Consider the following 19,623-nt stretch of genomic DNA (forward strand, 5'->3'; position numbering starts at 1 on the left):
GGCGCGAGATAACAGATGCCTGGCTGAGAAGCCAGGCAAGCGGCTAAGCCGGTAGACTGGTTAGCCACGCGATTGTGAAATGCGCCTCTAGTGATCTCCAATACAATTTAGAAAAATCCAATTATTATATGAGTGAGGAAGAGAGTCCAGGAATGGCTGTAGCAGAGGAAAAAATTCTACGTCTCAACCAGCAAAGACTGAGTTGAAACTGGGTGAGATTCCCGCTAAGGAAGCATTGCCAAAAAAGATGACTAGCTCAGTCTCCAGGCAGAAGAGCTAAGCAACATCCATTCCTGGGTCCTCTTCCCTTCCCCCTATACAGAATTCTTCTGTTCCATTGTTTTTCTTATTGCAACTCCTTGTAATAGTACTCTTAAATATCCTCTTTTATAAGAACTTCCATCCACTTTAAGCTTCCTTTTTGTTAACATCTTTTGTCATAAAATCTATATACTGCTAAAATTGTTGTGTAATTTTTAATTGGCAGAAACAGTGCATCCTAGGGCAACAATTTTTGAACCAACGTATTTCAAATATGCTAATTTGGAGAAAGTATCCACAATTGGGATGGGATTGAAATTTGGCATATTTGCGGTCATATGAGTGCTGCTGTTTAGACCTGCCTTAGCCTTCCGGAGGCCAGATAAACCAACTGTCCAGATAAACTAGCTATTCCTTCAGCCAGCTGGCTAACTCTCTGGGGAGATAGCCATCAGCTATTATAAGGCGATCAGCCATGTTCAAACCAGCAAGATGTTGGAAGCTGCTCCCACTGCTTTTCTCTTCTTGGTTTTTTTGGTTAGATAAGGAAATATCTGTGGAACAATGACCCAATGTGTTACAAGTTGTCTAACTCTACTTATAATTGCTGCAAATTAATTTAAAATGTTGTTTAAAGTATGCAGTTAACTACAGTCAGTTTTAATCTCCCCATACGATTTCCAATAGCACAAAAGTATTCCCCCCCCTACTTAACTCTACATCATTCATATTCATTACCATATTTTTTGGAGTACAAGCCGCACCTTTTCCCCCCCTAAAAGAGGGGGAAAATTTGGGTATGTCTTATTACACTGAATTTAGCGCTGCCCAACCACCGGCCCCCATCCTTTGGTCTCAGCCTCCCAGCAATTTACCTCCTTGCAGCAAACGGGAAAATGGGGCTTGCAGAGATGGCAATAGGCTATGCAATCCCTGCAGCCTGAAACAACTGATCATCGGGAGGCCCATGTTGAAACGGAAATTGTAAGTGAAACAGACTGTTTGCTGCAAGGAGACAAATTGCTGGGAGGCAGAGGCAGATTTTTCCCCTTCTAATTAGGCTAAACTGAAACAGGCTGAGTGCTGCAAGGAAGTAAGTCAATAACTATAAATGCCTATAGAATGTTCAAATTATTAGACATTTTTTAAAGACTGCTTTATATTGTTCTAGACCAGTGGTTCTCAACCTTCCTAATGCCGTGACCCTTTAATACAGTTCCTCATGTTGTGGTGACCCCCAACCATAAAATTATTTTCGTTGCTATTATGTAACTGTAATTTTGCTACTGTTATGAACCTTAATGTAAATATCTGATATGCAGGATGTATTTTAATTGCTATAAATTGAACATAATTAAAGCATAGTGATTAATCACAAAAACAATATGTAATTATATATTGTGAAATATTTATTTCTAATTACAAATAAATGAAATTTTGTCTTGAAGCATGGTGTAGCACAGGGGTCGGCAACACTCAAAGAGCCATTTGGATCTGTTTCCCACAGAAAACACTGGGAGCCACAAAACCTGGGTGTGTGTGGCCAACTCAACATCACTCCCACCCAGTCACATGACATCCCCTCCAGACATGCCTACCCAGCTTTCATGGCTCAGTGTTTTCTGTGGGAATAGGGTCTCTCTGTCTTCTCTCCCCCTCCCTCTCATTTCTGTTTTTCTCTTATTTTTCCTCTCCCTTTCTCTTCTTCCTGCACCCTGTAGGAGCTCCCGGGCAGGAACAATTGCTGAAAAATGCGCGTATGGGAAGCCGGCCGGACTGGCCTGCTGGGAAGCCTGCCAGTCTTCTGGCACCCCTCCTTCTGCTGCGCAGGGAACCCGAGCTGCTCCTTACCTTCGGGCCGGCTTCTTGCCAGCCTCTCTGCGGGAGGCTCCTCGGCAACCTCTGTGAAAAGGTCATTCAACCCCCAAAGGGGTCACGACCCACAGGTTGAGAACCGCTGTTTTAGACAATTTAACAAAATGAAGAAGCTTTTTAAAATAAATGCTTGATTTGAAGAGGTCAAATGCTATTGTATGGTCTTTTAAATAGCAGAGAATAGTGTATACTTCCAGAAAGCCACATCAATTTTAACAGCATCTGTACAAGTATAGTTTGAAATGTAACACCACAAACAGCGTATATCGTCTGTACTGTTTGCTGCAAAGAGGAAAATTGCTAGGATGCAGAGGCAGATTTGTTTTCCCTGTTTTCCTCCCCAAAAGCTAGGTGTGTCTTATACTTGGAAGCATCTTATACGCTGAAGAATATGGTAGGTTTAATTAGGATAGCTGATCCCTTTGTGTTTCTATCTGAAAGTATAAACCATATTCCAAAGAAATGAAGAAGTTCTGGAAAGATTATGTTGGTAACTTTCTCCAAATAGTTGGATTAATGATAGCTCCCCTCACCCCGCTTTACTATATGCTTCTTTAAAATACTAGCAATTTGCTTCTGAAAACTATCATTCATATCATCTTAGTTGGATGTATGTCAATATCATATAGTATTGCTCTTATTTGTCCTCCATTTATTTTAATCCAGAATATTGCTCTTGACAATATTCTCAAATAAATTTATTTTCTATACAGTTATGGATATTTAATGGAATACATTTCTATAACATCAAATCACAAAATGATTTTAATGTTTTTGCTCATTTTAATGTTATACTCATCTGCTATACAGTATTAAAAATATAAAAGCCATTTCATAAGAAGTAGATCTATTAAATTATATGTGCCTTCTTTTAATACTTCAGACTTATCTTGTTAATTTTTATACTCTTGAGCATTAATTTATAGATGTTTTATCTAGGTTGCTTTGTAAATACAGGATACACAGCATAGTAGAATGAACATGTCCACAACACAAATACAAACAAGATTGATAGCCAAGACAGTCAGTAAAACCATTTTCTTGTATTCAAAAAAATTGCCACAGGGAAGTCCAAAGGATGAACCAGGATCACCAGGCAAGGTGAGACACAAGAAATTACTACCAAAAAAAGATTATGAGCAGTTTACCGGTAGTTGCAGGATGTTGGCAATAGTTAAAGACAATCAGGTACAGACTTAAATATTGTAGTGAGAACATTTCCACTGAGGCTAGAAAATGCTAAATGAAAGACTCTTTATCTGCATGGTTCTGACATAGCCATTTACTTTGTCTAGTCTCATGTTGAAGATGCCCTCTCAATTTGTCTCTTAATTTACTTTTGTTAATGCATAAGTCCTTAAATTTTTAATTCTAGATTTCCCCTCCAACCTTTACAAGGTTCAGTTTAAAACCCTTGTGATCAAATCCAGCATGCTTTTGTAAATGCATAATCAATGCTTGTGTCAGGCAATCAATCTGACACAAGCAATCCATTACCATGCAATGTAGATTATGATCCCTCAAACCAAATAAAAATGTAGGTAAAATATGAAAATATATTTTAGAAGTTGCAAATATTGAGAGACACCAAATGCAAGTCTTACATTGTGTAGGACTTTCAGGTAGGGCAATGGCGAGCTAAGACTCCATAAAGGAGATTCTTAGATAGATAGATAGATAGATAGATAGATAGATAGATAGATGGATGGATGGATGGATGGATGGATGGATGGATGGATGGATGGATGGATGGATGGATGGATGGATGGACGACCAGACAAACAGATAGGAAAGATATTTTTGGATTAGCATACTTCGTCAATCTCACTTTCTAAATACTTTTGGATTTACAATTATTTCCAAGTTAAAAGAAGTAGTCTAAATAATGTTTAAAAAACTACCTGGTGAATAAAAGTTCATTCCTAAATAGAAGAAAAAGAAATTTAGAGAAAAAAATATATAAAATAAAGGCCAAAAAGCTAAATAAGAATTTAATTCAAGAAAATTTTAAATGAATTAAGGAACAAGAAAAAAATATGGAATATTGGAATTTTTGCTAAATTTTTAAAATAACTTTTGCTAAGGTTTTTGAATTTTAAAATTAATTAATGAAAACAGAAGAAGGGATGTCTAGAGTGCGGATGGTGGAAGACAAGAAATTAATTCAATTAAACACAGGTAAGAGCTGCTATTAAAGCCTACCTCATGGTGATTCGGGCAGCGAACTGTAAGTACTTTTCCACACAAATAGCATCTGCAGATAATCAGCCAGCAACCCTCTTTAATCTCCTCCTGGGGAAGGAGGATACAGAAGTCTACATGAAAGAGTGCGTTGAGGAATCTGATTTCCTGACTGACAAAATCACTTGAATTGTTCCCATTTAGGTGTTGGTGTGATTGCTGATCTAGTGGAGGCACCTGGGGTAGCTTCTTGCCCAATTATCTGGGAACAGTTTGACCCTGTTGCTACTGAGGAAATTGACCTTGGGAGTACGTGTGCAACTGTGTTTTAAATCCATGCCCCTGCTAGCTTGTGTAAGTATCCCAGAACTGACATGCGGGTGGGTTCTGATGATGATTAATGCTTCCCTATGGGAGGGGGTGGTGCCCCAGCATTTAAGGAGGTGATGGTTGCCCTTTTCATAAGAAGCCATTGTGAGATTCAACCCTATTGGATAATTTTCATCCTGTCTCCAATCTTCCTTTTCTGGGGAAGATTTGTTTGTGTTTCATGTTTCTAAACTGCCATCTCCATTAAGAAGTTTGTTGAGAAAGTGGCTGTGTGGCTCCAGAGGTTCCTGGATAAAATGGATTACCTAGGCTCTTTCCAGTCAGGGTTTAGGCCTGGACATTGAATAGAAGCATTGATCATGCTTTTTGTTAATCTCTGGCAAGAGCAGGATGGGGTAGTACTTTGATTTTCATTCTACATGACCTCTTAGCAGCCGTTGATGTAATTAACCATAGTATCTTTCTGGGGTTGCTTTGGGGATTAGGATTGGGTTGTTCTGATTCATTTCCTTCCTTTATGGTCATTCTCAGTTAGTGTTGATCGGAAGTGAGAAATCTAGCCTCATCCTGGACCAACAATCCCTGCTCATAGTCACTCACATTCTAGTCACCTCCCATTTTCACTATTGCAATTACATAGCGCTGCCCTTGAAAAGTATATAGAAGTTTCAATTGGTTCAAAATGCGGTGGCCCGCATGGTTTTGTTCAGGTCTACGTGTGTGTGTTATCTCTCTTGCGGGAGCTGCATTAACTGCTGATTTGCTTCCGGATCCTATTCAAGGTGCTGATTTTCACCTTTAAAGCTTTACATGACTTGGTATTTTTTCTCGTCACATCTACCTGACACTTCAGATTGGGGAAGCAGGAAGTGCTAAAGGTCCCCTCTCCTAAAAAGGTTCCTCTAGTGTGGGACCAAGAAGGGCTGTAGCTATGGTAGCTCCCTCTCTGTGGAACACCATCTCTGCAGAAATAATATTGGTCCATATTTTATTGTAAGGTCCTGAAGACCTGATTTTTTCAATTAGCTTGGGGACTGTACGGTGGGATGGAGGCCATCATTATATGATTGATTGTTGTCATCGGATGGTGTGAAGGCTTATAGCTTTTTATTATTTTTATACTGAATTTTTATCTTTGTAAGTTACCTGGAATCACTGAGTGTGAGTTGGGGGACCTTATTATTTTTCATAAATGAAAGACTAGACTAGGCTAGACTAGACAAGACTATTCATGGGGATATAAATTGTTTATTCTATCATAAAAGAGGTAACTGGTTGAAATTTGAGTACTAAGAAATGAAGAAATCTGAATTTCTATAGAAATGATATTATAGGGGACTGAGTTTCAGACAGGAAAAAGACAAACATTTTTTTAAAGAAAATGTTGGATTTGAAGGAGAAAGAGTGAAACTTAGAAAATAAGAGATAAGTTATGATATATGAGACATTTCAAAGGCTTTTTTCACCATATATAATTTAGCTAATTCAAAGAGTTAAAATATAAATGCCAAAATATTTAAATAAAAAAGACAAAAAATAAAAACCACAACAAAGATATTAAAAAAGTGTCTTAAAAAGACAAAAAAGATGAACACACATTTCAAGAATTTCAAGAGAAACATATTGACTGACAGCAATAATTACTGCCTCCACCAATACATTTCTTGAAAAAGATCCTAAAGAGGAAACAAAAGAGGAGAAAGATAAAGTGGAAGAATTTACAGGCCAGCAGGATAAAGAGGTGAAACAAATTACAGCTGATATAGAAACACTAGAAAATACAGAAATTGTGGATTATGAGATAGAAGAATGACCTGGCAAAGGCTTATTAATAATAGATTTTTCAAAACAGAGTTTCTAGTCTTAAAGAAATATTTTAGTGGAAAGAAGAAAACTTGAATGGAAATTCAATCCCATAACAAAAAATCGATGAACTAAAAACATCAAGATTTTAGAACCAAATCAAAGGAATATGACATTGAATTGTTTGATTAGAAATACCGTATATACTCGAGTATAGGCCGACCCGAATATAAGCCGAGGCACCTAATTTTACCACAAAAAACTGGAAAAGTTATTGACTCGAGTATAAGCCTAGGGTGGGAAATGCAGCAGCTACCGGTAAATTTCAAAAATAAAAATAGATACCAATAATGTTTTTGAATATTTATTTCAAAGAAAAACAGTAAACTAGCGGTGTATTCAATGAAATACTTCACTCACCTCATGATGCTGATGTCCCGCTGTGATGATGATGTCCCGTGCAGCCGCGGGAGCGATGTCCCGCCTCCTATGACACACGGCACAGTGATTCCTATCATTGGATCACTGTACCAGAGGAGGTGGGACATCGCTATGTGGCTGCTTGCCATAACAAGGAGGAGGTGGGACATCGTTGCAGAGCGGCAGGAGGGGGAGGAAGGGGAATCGTAAGACAGCCCTGCATTACATTAGAACGTGAGGAGGGGGGATGGTGCGGTGCGTGCTGCGCGGCAAACTGACACAGAGGGAGGGGAAACTCACAGGGGCACTGGGCCATTCACGAGTGTCACCCAGCGGCATGGCCCCGCCCCTTTTTCTCCTCCATTTCGGGCAAATTTTTCACTGACTCGAGTATAAGCCGAGGCGGCTTTTTTCAGCCCAAAAAGTGGGCTGAAAAACTAGGCTTATACTCGAGTATATACAGTAAAATAAAAATGTTGGAAACCTTTTATGGACATTGTGTCAATACCTGAACAGAAATGACAATAATTTTCTTATTTGTGAATGGAAGAAAGGAATTGTGGGAAGAAGTGTTATTATTATATAATTTCAATACATGGGGAAACATAAAATTTGCTGTGCTTCTTGCAAAGATCAGAAGCACTTCTTTAAATATTTATTTATTTATTTTCTGAATAATATTGCAATATTGTATGAAACTGAATTTGGAGAAAAAGATAGACCTTTACAGGAAGAAGTGCCACAAAGCCAGACATTATTGGCTACGTTTGTCAATAAGCCAGGCAAGTATTTTAGCCACTAATCAAATCATTTTTTTAAAAAATTGTTTTGGTTCACCTAGGACATAGACACTTAATTTATTATTTTGGATTATGGAGGTATTAAGAGGCAGAGTTTATTAGTACTGCAGGTTTGTACCAGATCCATTTCATACATTGTTTTATCCATTTTAAAAATAATTTTGTAATTAAAAAGCATTTGATAATGACTAAATTTCAGCAGTATAACCTTGGGATGTTGTTGGGGTTGGACATTAAGTGACTGCTTGCAAACTACTGGTTGCCCCTCTCCAACCTAATTTATTACCCTTATACACACACTCCAGCTTTATGGTTTGTAAACTGTTGAAATAATTAGAAACCATAGTTGAATAAAGTATTAATTTCTTTTACTGTTTCCTATTAAAATATGTCTAACTGGCTTTACAAACTATATTACATTTTTTTAAAAAAGGAAATACCATTTTATAATTTTTTCAAAATTTGCTATTTCTGTATACAGCACAGTCCTATGCAAAATTTCCATTTCTGCCATGCAATAAAAAGGCAGTACATTTCAGAACTGGAACACAGCATCAACTAAATATCCTGCACATTTTATTCTGCATTGTCTTTGAAGTCAATGCAACTTCAAACAGAGAAAACTGGCATGTGTTTATCAGGAAATACATGTTTTCAGCAAAATTTGAAATAGTAATTGTCATGTTTTTATAATTTTGCTGGATAATAGTTGCATAGTTCCTTTTATGCATTAGAAAAAATGGGATCCTAAGTTTTCAAAAATTAAACTGAAAGTTATCATCAACTTACTTGGGCCTATCAAATTCTAAATATGGGAAGAACTGTTCTGAATTTGATTATCTCATTATCCTACCATCCTTCTCTGATTCTTTCTCTTGATGCAAACTTTGATTCCTTTGTATCTTTATTCTGAAAGACTTCTACTGAAAACATCAATGTTTCTTTTGTACCAGGTAAAAATGACATTTTTTGTTACTGAGCAGTAGCAGAAATGCTATTAAAATAGATCTATTCTGTCTCTCATATCAAAAGAAAGATTTTAAATTATTATAACATATAGCTCTGTAACTGAAATAGACATACATGTTTAAAAATACATGTAAGAATTGGTTGTTTTAAAAGGATGAGGATATCAGAAATATGAAAGACATTTATTCAGGGCAAAGAACAAAGAGGAGAGATAAGACAATGGTGGATACCAAAAGCAGAAAAATATATAAAAGTTAGTGAAGCCTAAAAATGGAAAAGAATGAAAAAACAGAACATTTATAGATATAATGCAAGCTATATTTTTGGGTAGATTTTATTAGGACTGTGTAGAGGCATTTTTCTCATAGCGAATTATTTCTGAATAAAAATGTAGAGGACATTTTTAGGGGATATAAAGTGAATAAGCCAACAAAGATGGAAACACTTAAGTCAGAGCCATAAGAGTCAGCATAAACTGGAGTATGCTGCAGAAAAGAGAATAGATGAGAAGAGCAGATATTAAAAAGTGTTTAAATTAAATAAGGCAAGACGTGGAAAACAAATGCTAAGAACTGTCATTAAAAAAAGAAGCTTGCAGAAGACAGCAACTATTCTCACAGCGAGTTAAAGGGAGATAGATGAAAGAGCAAGGAACCAATTGTCACTGTACTCCTTTTGAAATACCCATGGGATTATCTTATGCTATGTCATAGGAGACACTGTCAGTCTTATGTGGCAAACTGGTATTCTATTCTGTACACTGTCATTTTATCCTCAACACTTCGATCACAATATCAGTGTATTTCAAACGTCATTTCATCAACATACACCATCATTTTTATTTTTCATTCTAGTCATGCTGTCTATTCTTCCACTTGTTGTTCTTTCTAAAGATACACCTGTGACACTTCTACATATTGTCATCATTCTATTATGCAATAATATTTTACGAATATTCTAACCTAGCAAGCATCATTTCTCATTCACCCCTGCCTTTTATCTTTCCATTCCAAGTATGGAGCATTCCAAGTTTAACCATATATTTGATTTCTAGTCAAGCTGCCCAGCCACTTTTTCATATTACTTCAGTCACCCATTAACTGATTGAACAGTCTTCTGAAAACTGAAAATCAGCAAAATTAACAAATGTTAGCGATAAAAGTGAAATACAGGTAGTCGTCATCTTAAGACCACAGTTCAGCCCAAAATTTATGTTGTTAAGTGAGACATCTGTTAAGTGAGTTTTGCCCCATTTCACAATCTTCCTTGCATAACTGTTAACTGAATTATTGCAAATGATAAGTTAGTAACCTAGCTATTAAGTGAATCTCGCTCCCCATTGATTTTGCTTGTCTGAAGATCACAGAAGTTGATCACATGACCTTGGTACATAGCAACAGTCATAAGCATGAACCACTTGCCAAGCATCTGAATTTTGATCACATAATCATGGGGATGTGTTATGATCCAGAGTTGGCACGCAAGCAACACATCTATGCAGAAGCTTGACAGCATTTATTCAACCACCATCCCCCACTATCCCGCAATTCCTGGTCCATTCTCCAAGGTCTCTGCCCCCAGGCTACCCTTACAGCCCAAGAGCAAGACTCGAATATACCGTATTTTCACGACCATAAGCCGCACCGGGTTATAAGCCGCAGTATCAGTTAACGTTAATTTTTCAAACTTTTTTCATATATAAAGCGCACCGGGTTATAAGCCGCACGGTTTTTTTGCAACATTCATCCGCGCGTGCAAACAAACAAATTACTAACGAAATCGCAACATCTGCCACTCCTCGGACTCCGCACTACATGATACACCCCCCCCGCACCGTTCGTCCAGTAAGGTTGGGCAGAATTGGGAGGGAGATTTTCAAAGAAGCGCAACTTAGGAGTCCTCCTGGACCCACAGCTGACTTTTGACCACCAGCTGTCAGCTGTGACCAGGGGGGCATTTGCCCAGGTTCGCCTGGTCCGCCAGTTGCGGCCCTACCTAGACCGGGAGGCTCTCACAACAGTCACTCGAGCCCTTGTGATCTCTAGGCTGGAATACTGCAATGGGCTCTACATGGGGTTGCCCTTGAAGTGCATCCGGCGGCTACAGCTAGTCCAGAATGCAGCCGCGCAAGTGATAGTGGGCGCACCGCGGTTCGCCCACGTTACACCCGTCCTCCGCGAGCTGCACTGGCTACCTGTTGGTCTCCGGGTGCGCTTCAGGGTACTGATGACCATCTTTAAAGCACTCCATGGTAGTGGATCTGGGTACTTGAGAGACCGCCTTCTGCCGATTACCTCCCTAAATCGACCAATTAGATCGCACAGACTGGGCCTCCTCCGAATTCCATCTGCCAGTCAATGCCGACTGGCAACCACACGGAGGAGAGCCTTTTCTGTTGCAGCTCCGACCCTGTGGAACGACCTCCCCGTTGAGATCCGTACCCTCACCACTATCCAGACCTTCCGCGCAGCCCTCAAGATCTGGCTCTCCCAGCAGGCCTGGGGATAGGTTCCCAATTTACCCGCCCGAGTGTTTGATTGCTGAATGAAAGTTGTGTTTTTTACTATTTTTTCTTTGTTCACATACTGTTCTGTTTTTGACACTGCACCCCCCTCCCTTGTGGTTGTAAGCCGCCCTGAGTCCCCTCAGGGAAAAGGGCGGCATATAAATCCCAATAAACTCAAACTCAAACTCAAACCAAATATCTCCCGCGAACTGAATCGGCTTTAATAAAGCAATTACCTGCTCAGCTTTAGTTCCCTTTGTGAAAGTTAGAATCCGCAGCTTGAACCCGAGAAACTATTAATCCTTCTCCCATTAAGCGCTATTCCATCGGACCTCCCCATTAAAACCAATTGGAGAAAAAAGCCTGGGTGCTGGGGAGGGAAACTGCTCAGATGGTGGAAGGAACGGGAGGCAGGAACAGGCAGGAACTGAGGGGAAAGCCTGGGCGCTGGGGAGGGAAACTGCTCAGAGGGTGGAAGGAACGGGAGGCAGGAACAGGCAGGAACTGAGGGGAAAGCCTGGGCGCTGGGGAGGGAAACTGCTCAGATGGTGGAAGGAACGGGAGGCAGGAACAGGCAGGAACTGAGGAGAAAGCCTGGGCGCTGGGGAGGGAAACTGCTCCATATATAAAGCGCAACGGGTTATAAGCCGCACTGCCGGTTTTTGATCAAATTTTAGGATTTTCAGTGCGGCTTATAGTCGTGAAAATACGGTACATGCCCGTACACACTTTTTCCCAGGAGTGAAAGTCCACAGCAGCATTGCTCCGGGGGACAAGACAGGCTCTAAAACTTGGCAAAGTTCACGATGAATGTCAAAGCAAAGTATCAAACCTCAGTCCACACCAGCAAAGATTCCGGAGTAAACCTCTTCTTGGAGCCATTGAGTGTGTTGCTGCGAAATACAACACTTGTTTCCAACAAAAACGCCTCTCCAAGGCATCTCCTTAAATGTTACTCTACAAGTGATCTTCTGGAGAAGGGGTAGGGTCCCCTTCTCCCAAGTAATCAGGTCATCCTGTGCTGACGCTACCTCTGCATTCTCCGCACTCAGGGATCAGATGGGGGAAGCATTTGCTCATCTCTGGAGCACTGCCCCTCCTCTGTTCCGCTGCCTGCCCTTTCCATCTCCTCCCCCCTTCCTTTGTCAGTATGCACTCTCTTTTCCACCCTGCCTACTCTTCTGAAACCTGAGGGACCGGGGACTGCCTTGTCCTCATGCCCAGGTTGTTCCTCAAGGGCCATAGGGACTGTGTCCTTCCCCTCCATTGGCCCCAGCTCCATCTTGCTTGAGATGAAGTCTCCTTCGCCACCCCAAAGGCTCTTTTAAGAGTCACCAATAACAAAATAAAAAGATTTTTTTTAAAAAAACAGGAAGTATCCACCACAATCCAAATCATTCTGGGCTTGGTCTTCCCAGCTCTGACCTAAATTAAGGGACTACCACCAACTCTCCACATTTGCCTATCTCTTTCATATTATTGCCCTTTGGCTGCTCTGCACCTTACCTTACAGAGTGGCAAGCAATCTCAGAACTGTGGTGAACCTGGAAGGCTGAAGCCACCTCAATCCAGTTATGGTCACCCTCCTCATCCAGGACCTCAATCTGTTGCCCCATCTTACCTTTTTTGCCTTCTTGTTTCTGCTGCCAATGAGACATGCCCATTATGACTACATAGGCCTGGCTTCACATGGTGAAAACTGTGAATGAACTGTGCCCCTGGATGTTTAGAGCTGACTATGTATCATGAAAGAGAAAGGGGGGGACCCAAAGCAGCTTAAAGGTCCCCCCCCCGTTTTTCGCCATGTGAAGTCAGCCCCAAATGGGCCAGACACACAGCACAAACAGGGGACTGGTACACTATGGATCCTTTAAACTACTTTGTATCTTTTTTTCTCCCAGCCCCATAAGAACTTTCAGGTGGGCTGAGCCTGCTGTAATGGACTGTCTGAATGACCTTAAGAACAGTGGAGAAGAGAAGCTTCCTAGGAAACATCTCTTTCCCCCTTTCTCAAGCTCATTTATGCATTTCATTAAACTAGCCTCCTCAGCAGCAGAAGCAAAAAGATAGAAGCAAAGGTGAGTATGCCTGAGCAGGCTTCCAAATGCCTGAATTTGAATCATATGATTGTGGGGGCACTGCAACAGTTGTAACTTTGGGCATGTGTTTTAAGTCCTTTCATTCAGTGCTATTTTAATATCAAAAGTTGCTGAACAAATGCCATAAATTGAGAACTACCTGTAGTCTACATACATTACAACTGTAAGTAAGATTAACACCACAAGAAGCAACAAAATCATACATCTGTTCACACTTCAAGAATCAATAAAATCGCCATTAAACAAATGTTACCAAAAGAAAATACCGTAATTTCTAACATATCCACTCCATGTCTTGTTGAAATAATCACTTTTTTATATTCTTCATAAGTTCCAATACATGTAAATCCATACAGATATTGGGGGAAAATGCAGTCTAAACGAGACAGCAATTGAGAAAGCCCACCTCAGTAGTCCCTGATGATCTCCCCCAAGAGATCTAAACAGAGCCCATTCTTGCAGATCATATGCAATTGTAGTTTTCCTATCCTTCAGATCCCAAGAATAGTTCCAAAAGTATCTATATCTTCGGCACTATACTGGACAGTATTCAGAACATGCATTTCTAATGACACTTCTAACAGAAATACAAAATAAATTGTAATTAGTATGCCTAGCACTGGAATAGCTGAGGATTACAACAAAACATACATAACATCGTTCCCTTATGTATTTACATTACATACAAGAATACAAATATTTAAGAGAGATGTTTTTATGACATAATTCTATGTTAATTTTGGCATAAACATTTTTTGCTTGCCCTCCATTAACCATGGCAACTGAGATAGGAACCAGTTTCCCCACTGACCTTGTTTGTCTGAAGCTGGCAAAAAAGATTGCAATGGCAATCACATGACTATAGGACATTGCTATAGTCACGTGACTATCTCGTCACTGATGACACCAACTTGACATTTTAAAAAGTGGTGGAGCATATGCTTTAAACTTACAATAGTTGTAATGCAATCATATTATATTTGTACCCAATCAGCTGCACATTGCTGCTATAAATAGAAGTAAGTGAATTTTGATTACAACTTACACAATACCCCTAATGATGCTTCCACTTAATATCTCTAAGACCAAGGGACATAAGGTCAATTAATTTAGCATCATGCCTCAATGATTATTTTGTAAGACTCAAACAGATTCTGTAAAATATACTATCAGATATCATTCTGCATAAACTGAAGAAAATACTCACTACATCAATCAATCAAGTGTAGTAATATTACATTTATAAAGTTATCTTAACAATTAGAGCTGTGTTTTACTGGGTATTGTGTTTTACACAATATATTGTTAGTATTTGTTCTAAAAAGAACAAGAATGTTTCCAATTTTACCTTTATCAAATCATAACAAACTTAAGATTCCTTTCCTTGCATTTAGTGCCCATTTCTCAATAATATTTTTTACTTTACACTTGTTATCTAAAAGCTTCAAAAAAGGACAATATTAACAATTAAATATGACAGTACTGATTATCTTTTTCAAGATGAATATTGTGATCTACATTACCTTTACTATTGCACATTATTTGTAATTCAGATTAAAACTATTACCAATTCTATCTCTATATTTAACAATTTTGTATTTAATCTGTTGAGCTGAGTTGTTAAGCTTATTGCAGATTTCACACTTCAAAAATGTGAAAGACAAACTGTTCTTTTCACCATTTAAAAACATGGCTAATAAGGACAAAGAAAGACCTCACACATACTGAATTGGAAGGAGCAGCTTTAGAAAGTCCTGTTGTGGTCAGTAAATTAAAAACAAGTCCCTTATCTGAGGCAGATTTTTTTTTTAAAGTGGCAAAGCTCAGAACAGATCTGATGTTGCCCATGCCCCAGGAGGATTTTATTTTCACCATCGAGGCCGGGAGGGGGACATTTTAGTTATTAGTAAATAAATCAAGCAGCAGAAAGCAAGGCCTAAACGCCTGCCAAAGGAACCCGGGCCTAGCTTTCTTCCCTCCCTTCCCACACAGCCTGGGATTGATCTCAGGGCCCTATTCGTTTGCCAAGAAAACGTAAAAAGGCAAGAGAGCGAGAAAGAAGAATCATATTGAACCACAAAAGCACATGGGGCGAATGTAAAATATAAACACGGCATTGGGCTCTGAGTGGCTGTTATTAAAGGCCTGAATTACTAAACATGAGAGGCGGGGAAAGTCGGGCGGCCATTTCAATAATATAAACCTCCCCGAATTAGACATTATTCAAATGAGAACGAGAGCAGGAGGGGGGGGGGGAGTTTGAAGAGGAAATAATTTGAAAATTAGAGGCGCGTTCAACCTGTCACCCCAGAAACCCTGACTTTGCCAAAAACATGGGAAACGGGGAAGCATTGTTGACCTCTCTAGTCTCGCCCCCCCCCCCGCCTCGCTGGCCCACAAACCAAGGAAAGACACCACCACCACCCCCATTCCACACGCTCTCCCTCCATCTCTGAGGGGGGAGATTTGGCAGGCCAATCCAAGTCCTGTCGGACAAGCGGACAAAATCGACCCAGTGCATTTCCTAAACACAGCCCTACCTCCTCCCAAGAAAGGAGGTTATATGAACACCCCCCACCCACCCACCCCTCCCTACACTTTACTGATGGGAGAGCAAATACGTCTGGAGCAGCCCGCGCGCGCCTTGGAGGTTTCTCTTAGGACTTAGGCCAAAGATGCCCACCCGAGGGCAACCCCCAAACTCCCCTCGGCGCGTAGGCCTCGGCCTTTGGGGAAATTAGGCTGCCTGCGGGAGAAGGGCAGGAGACGCAGAAATCCCCCCTTTAAAAAAAAAAAAAATGCACTTTTCCCTGCCTTCCCCTAAGCCAGCGCGACCTCTGAGGGGACGCGGACGCAGATCCATTGGGGTCCCCCCACCCCAGACTAGATGCGGCAAGATTGAGCGCCCTCCTGTTGGCTCTTCTCTTACACGTCCCCCTCCTCCGGCCGTTGCTGCGCCGCCCCCCTTGTCTGAGAGCCTACTATTATACAGTAGATGAATATGCAAAGCAGCTTTGGGTAGCGGCGGCAACGGTCGGCCTAGCTGTCCGAGTTGGGCTCCAGGAGCGAGGGTGGGGGATCCTGCCCGTTGCCCCCCGTGCCCGCGCGCGCGTGTGTATGTCTATGCGTGCCTTGTGTCTCTTGTGTCTGCACGGCGGCTACCCCCCCACCCCCACAGCTCCCTCCTGTGCCGTTAATTATAATAATTCTGAGTACTAATAAATTATGCTAAGCGAGGAAGGCGGGCGGCGGGGGGGCGCGTGTACGAGTATGAATATGAATATGTAAAATGCAGTAATGATTACCTGCCGCCACCGCCGCCGCCGAACTCTCATCTTGACTCGCTGCTCCTCCGTCCGCCATTTTGAATATTTTAATCAAAATCGGCCGCCCGATAAACCCTCCCTTGCTTGTTTGCTCCTTGGCTGCCCCCTCCCTGCTCGCATTCCTTTTTGCGCAGGCGCCGACTGGGTGCCGCTCTCCCTCTCCCTTTTTGCCTGACGCGGCCGGTGCGCATCACCGCTTCTCTCCACTCCCCCCCCCCCCCACTCGCCGTTCCGTCACCCCCACGCCTCCCGGCTCCGTTTGCTGGACGAAATCGAGACGTCCGCTATGCGTGTGAGGGCGAGTGGGCGGAATATGGGATGTCCCCGCGGACCGAAGTAAATCCAACCAGCTACAAAGCGACTTTTTCTGCCTGTTTTGCGACTGTACTCAAAGCAGTAAGAGACGCAAAGACAGGCCAGTTAGGTGAACTCATGAAAAGTTTATTCAAATTACAAATACGCTTTGCTCTGGTTGAATCGCGGAGAGGTGCTCTCTTGTCCGTATGCACCAGCTTTAGTTTTGAATTGAGTTCTTCCTGACCTCATAGCTCCCACATTGCCTGGGAACAGAACCCCCAGCTGTAGGGAATTCTTAGTTACTGCAATTTTCTTCCCACATGCCTTATGCTACCGCTGGGTGAATATTATTTCGTGTTAACTTGTTCCTTTCGATATTTGAATCGAAGCATTCCAATCCTTTCCATATTTTATTCGGATATAATCTCTGTACGTTATTTGGAAATTCTTCTCACCACTTTCAGTTTAAAATGTAGAAATTTCAGTTATATATTTCTATTATATTTTACTTTTCCTGATTCTTTACAAATTGCATGCAAAATAAAAACAATACCAAGCCGAAGTTTTAGAATCACAAAACTGTTTGTCATAAGAATAAAGAGAATATGAAGAGTTACAAAATGCCTATAACCAAAAACATTGTGCAACATGCTGCTGATCCCTGCTCTCCCTCAAGAGGCTAGGATAGTCTGAATTTAAAGAAATGGCTGAGGAAAATCATGGCTGTAATCCCTTTGCTTCAATTCTCCTTCTTGCCAGTGGGAAAAGCATTACCTTTAATGGGGGAAAGGCTGGAGTGGGAGGCAGATTTTGACAGATGATTAGAGTAGTAATTTTAACTATCTGTCAAACCATGCTTTCATTTGGGCACTTGTTTTTCAGGTGTTTAAAGTTAGCCCATCTATCCCAGAACAGATTATAAGTAGCCTGAGAAGTGATATTAGACGGTGTGGGAAAAGGTTACCTGGTAAATTTCAACCTCAAGAAGCTGCAATCTCTTGAAAAAACAAAACAAAAACTGAGATAATGACAAATCATGAACAGTCCATAAGGTGTGGGTGAAGAGTCCAGTGGGTCTCCTCTGCATTTAAGCATATATTTACTCTTTTTGCTTATCCTCTGGAGTTTAAGGTGTTAAGAGGCTGAAGGAATTAACTAATGGATTTTAATGTGAAGACAAATAACTTTAGAGATTTTAGATATTTTCCTGCCTAGAATACGAGAATAAGCAATTGAGGGAATAAGGTTGATTGGAAACAGAAGGATTTGTTCACTAGATTAGACGCTGCAACTCAAAGTCAAATTCCACTTTGCTAATGTGCACACACATATATCCAAGAGACCACCACCCCTTTTAAAGAGTGGTATTCCCAGGTTGTGTGGAATATGCGTAATACCAACAACCACTTAGAAAACACCAATCAGGCAGGCATTGCATATAGACCAGGTGTTCAATCTGTCCAGCAGCCTAATCTGAAATGCAATTGAAGGCAGTGATCAAAGGGCAGAAGACATGCTACAGCAGCCAAGAGTGGCCAATGGGAGCTGGTAAATCCCTGACTATGAGTATATTATTACCTGCATCATTGATGAAATGGTCAATTATAATCCATGGCTTGCCTTGGGTCAAGAGAAGGAGGAAAATATTACATTTAGACTAAAATCTCTAAAGATGAAAGTGAGCTGCCTCCAACATGGGCTGTAGATGAGACAAAGGCAGTGACATAAGAATATCTTATTGCAGTATCTTTGTGCACACAGATAAAGAGATGAGCAAACAACCTGGAAGTGTTCTTTGACAACTCATTGTTACATTTATCATCTAAGGGGCAAGCAACAATGACAAAACTAGAAACATTATGAAATCACTTTTAGAAAAGTTCCATTGTCCACAACTCAAGTGGTGAGAGAATGTAATTTCAATGATTATGTAAAATTATATAAATAAGCATCAATTGGTTTTTTTTAACCAAAGCCATTATTACCATTTAAATTTACAAAAATAGACATGTGTTTTTAATGAACAATAATATAGAGGAGTGCATTTGATTTATTATTTTGTCATGAGATTTAAAAAGTTAAAGACTTGCTTCAGTTCCATACAGGTGGTTCCATGAAACTTTGCAGAGAATTTTTGGTAGTTATACAGAAGTAGTTTCCCTTTGCCTTCTCCTGGCATTCTCCCCCACCCCACCCCATTTCACAATGTTGCCTATAGCTCTGCAATCTTCCATCCAACATCCTAATCATGTCCAACTCTCTTTAGAGAGACCAGCCAAAGCAAGTTAAAACAGAACATCATTGTAGGGCTCTATTTCAATTCTAATATAAAAATAAATAAATAAAAATACAGTTTTACAACTTCATTCAATGTGAACTGAATCGAATAGCCAGTTTTAGAAACAGAAGAGGTAGACAATGTATCACTCTTGCCTTCCATGCTGAACAAAGAAGCACCAGTCTTTTTTTCCAAACAAAGTTTTTTTTATATTTTTTGTTACAAATTTTAAATTCTTTTGTAAACAAAGTGTGGCTCGGGTTTTCCCCTTTAACATTCTCTCATATACATAATTCATTTTACATCATATTTCCAATTTTACCCATATTATTTTCTTCCCATATTTTCCATCTCAAAACTTAATTTTTTCTTTACAAATAAACAATATTATTATTGTCCCCTTCAAAAATAAATCAATTTTATCATTTCATTTTCCATCTGTTATTCTATTTTCTATAGGTAGCAAATATCCTCAAAT

At 40.3% G+C, this 19,623-nt stretch overlaps 1 protein-coding gene across 2 annotated transcripts in view; it reads right to left on the reverse strand.

Moving 5' to 3' along the window:
* Positions 1-16,647, reverse strand: part of POU2F1 (POU class 2 homeobox 1) — a 113,598-nt gene extending 96,951 nt beyond the window's left edge. For both annotated transcript variants that reach the window (XM_032219475.1, XM_032219474.1), the window contains exon 1: positions 16,550-16,647. In XM_032219475.1, the coding sequence (XP_032075366.1) occupies positions 16,550-16,607 (58 nt within the window). In that variant the 5' untranslated portion in view covers positions 16,608-16,647. The remainder of the gene's footprint in view (positions 1-16,549) is intronic.
* Positions 16,648-19,623: the final 2,976 nt, after the last annotated feature.

Source organism: Thamnophis elegans, chromosome 6, assembly GCF_009769535.1.
Source record: "Thamnophis elegans isolate rThaEle1 chromosome 6, rThaEle1.pri, whole genome shotgun sequence".
In the NCBI taxonomy this organism is placed as follows: Eukaryota; Metazoa; Chordata; class Lepidosauria; order Squamata; family Colubridae; genus Thamnophis; species Thamnophis elegans.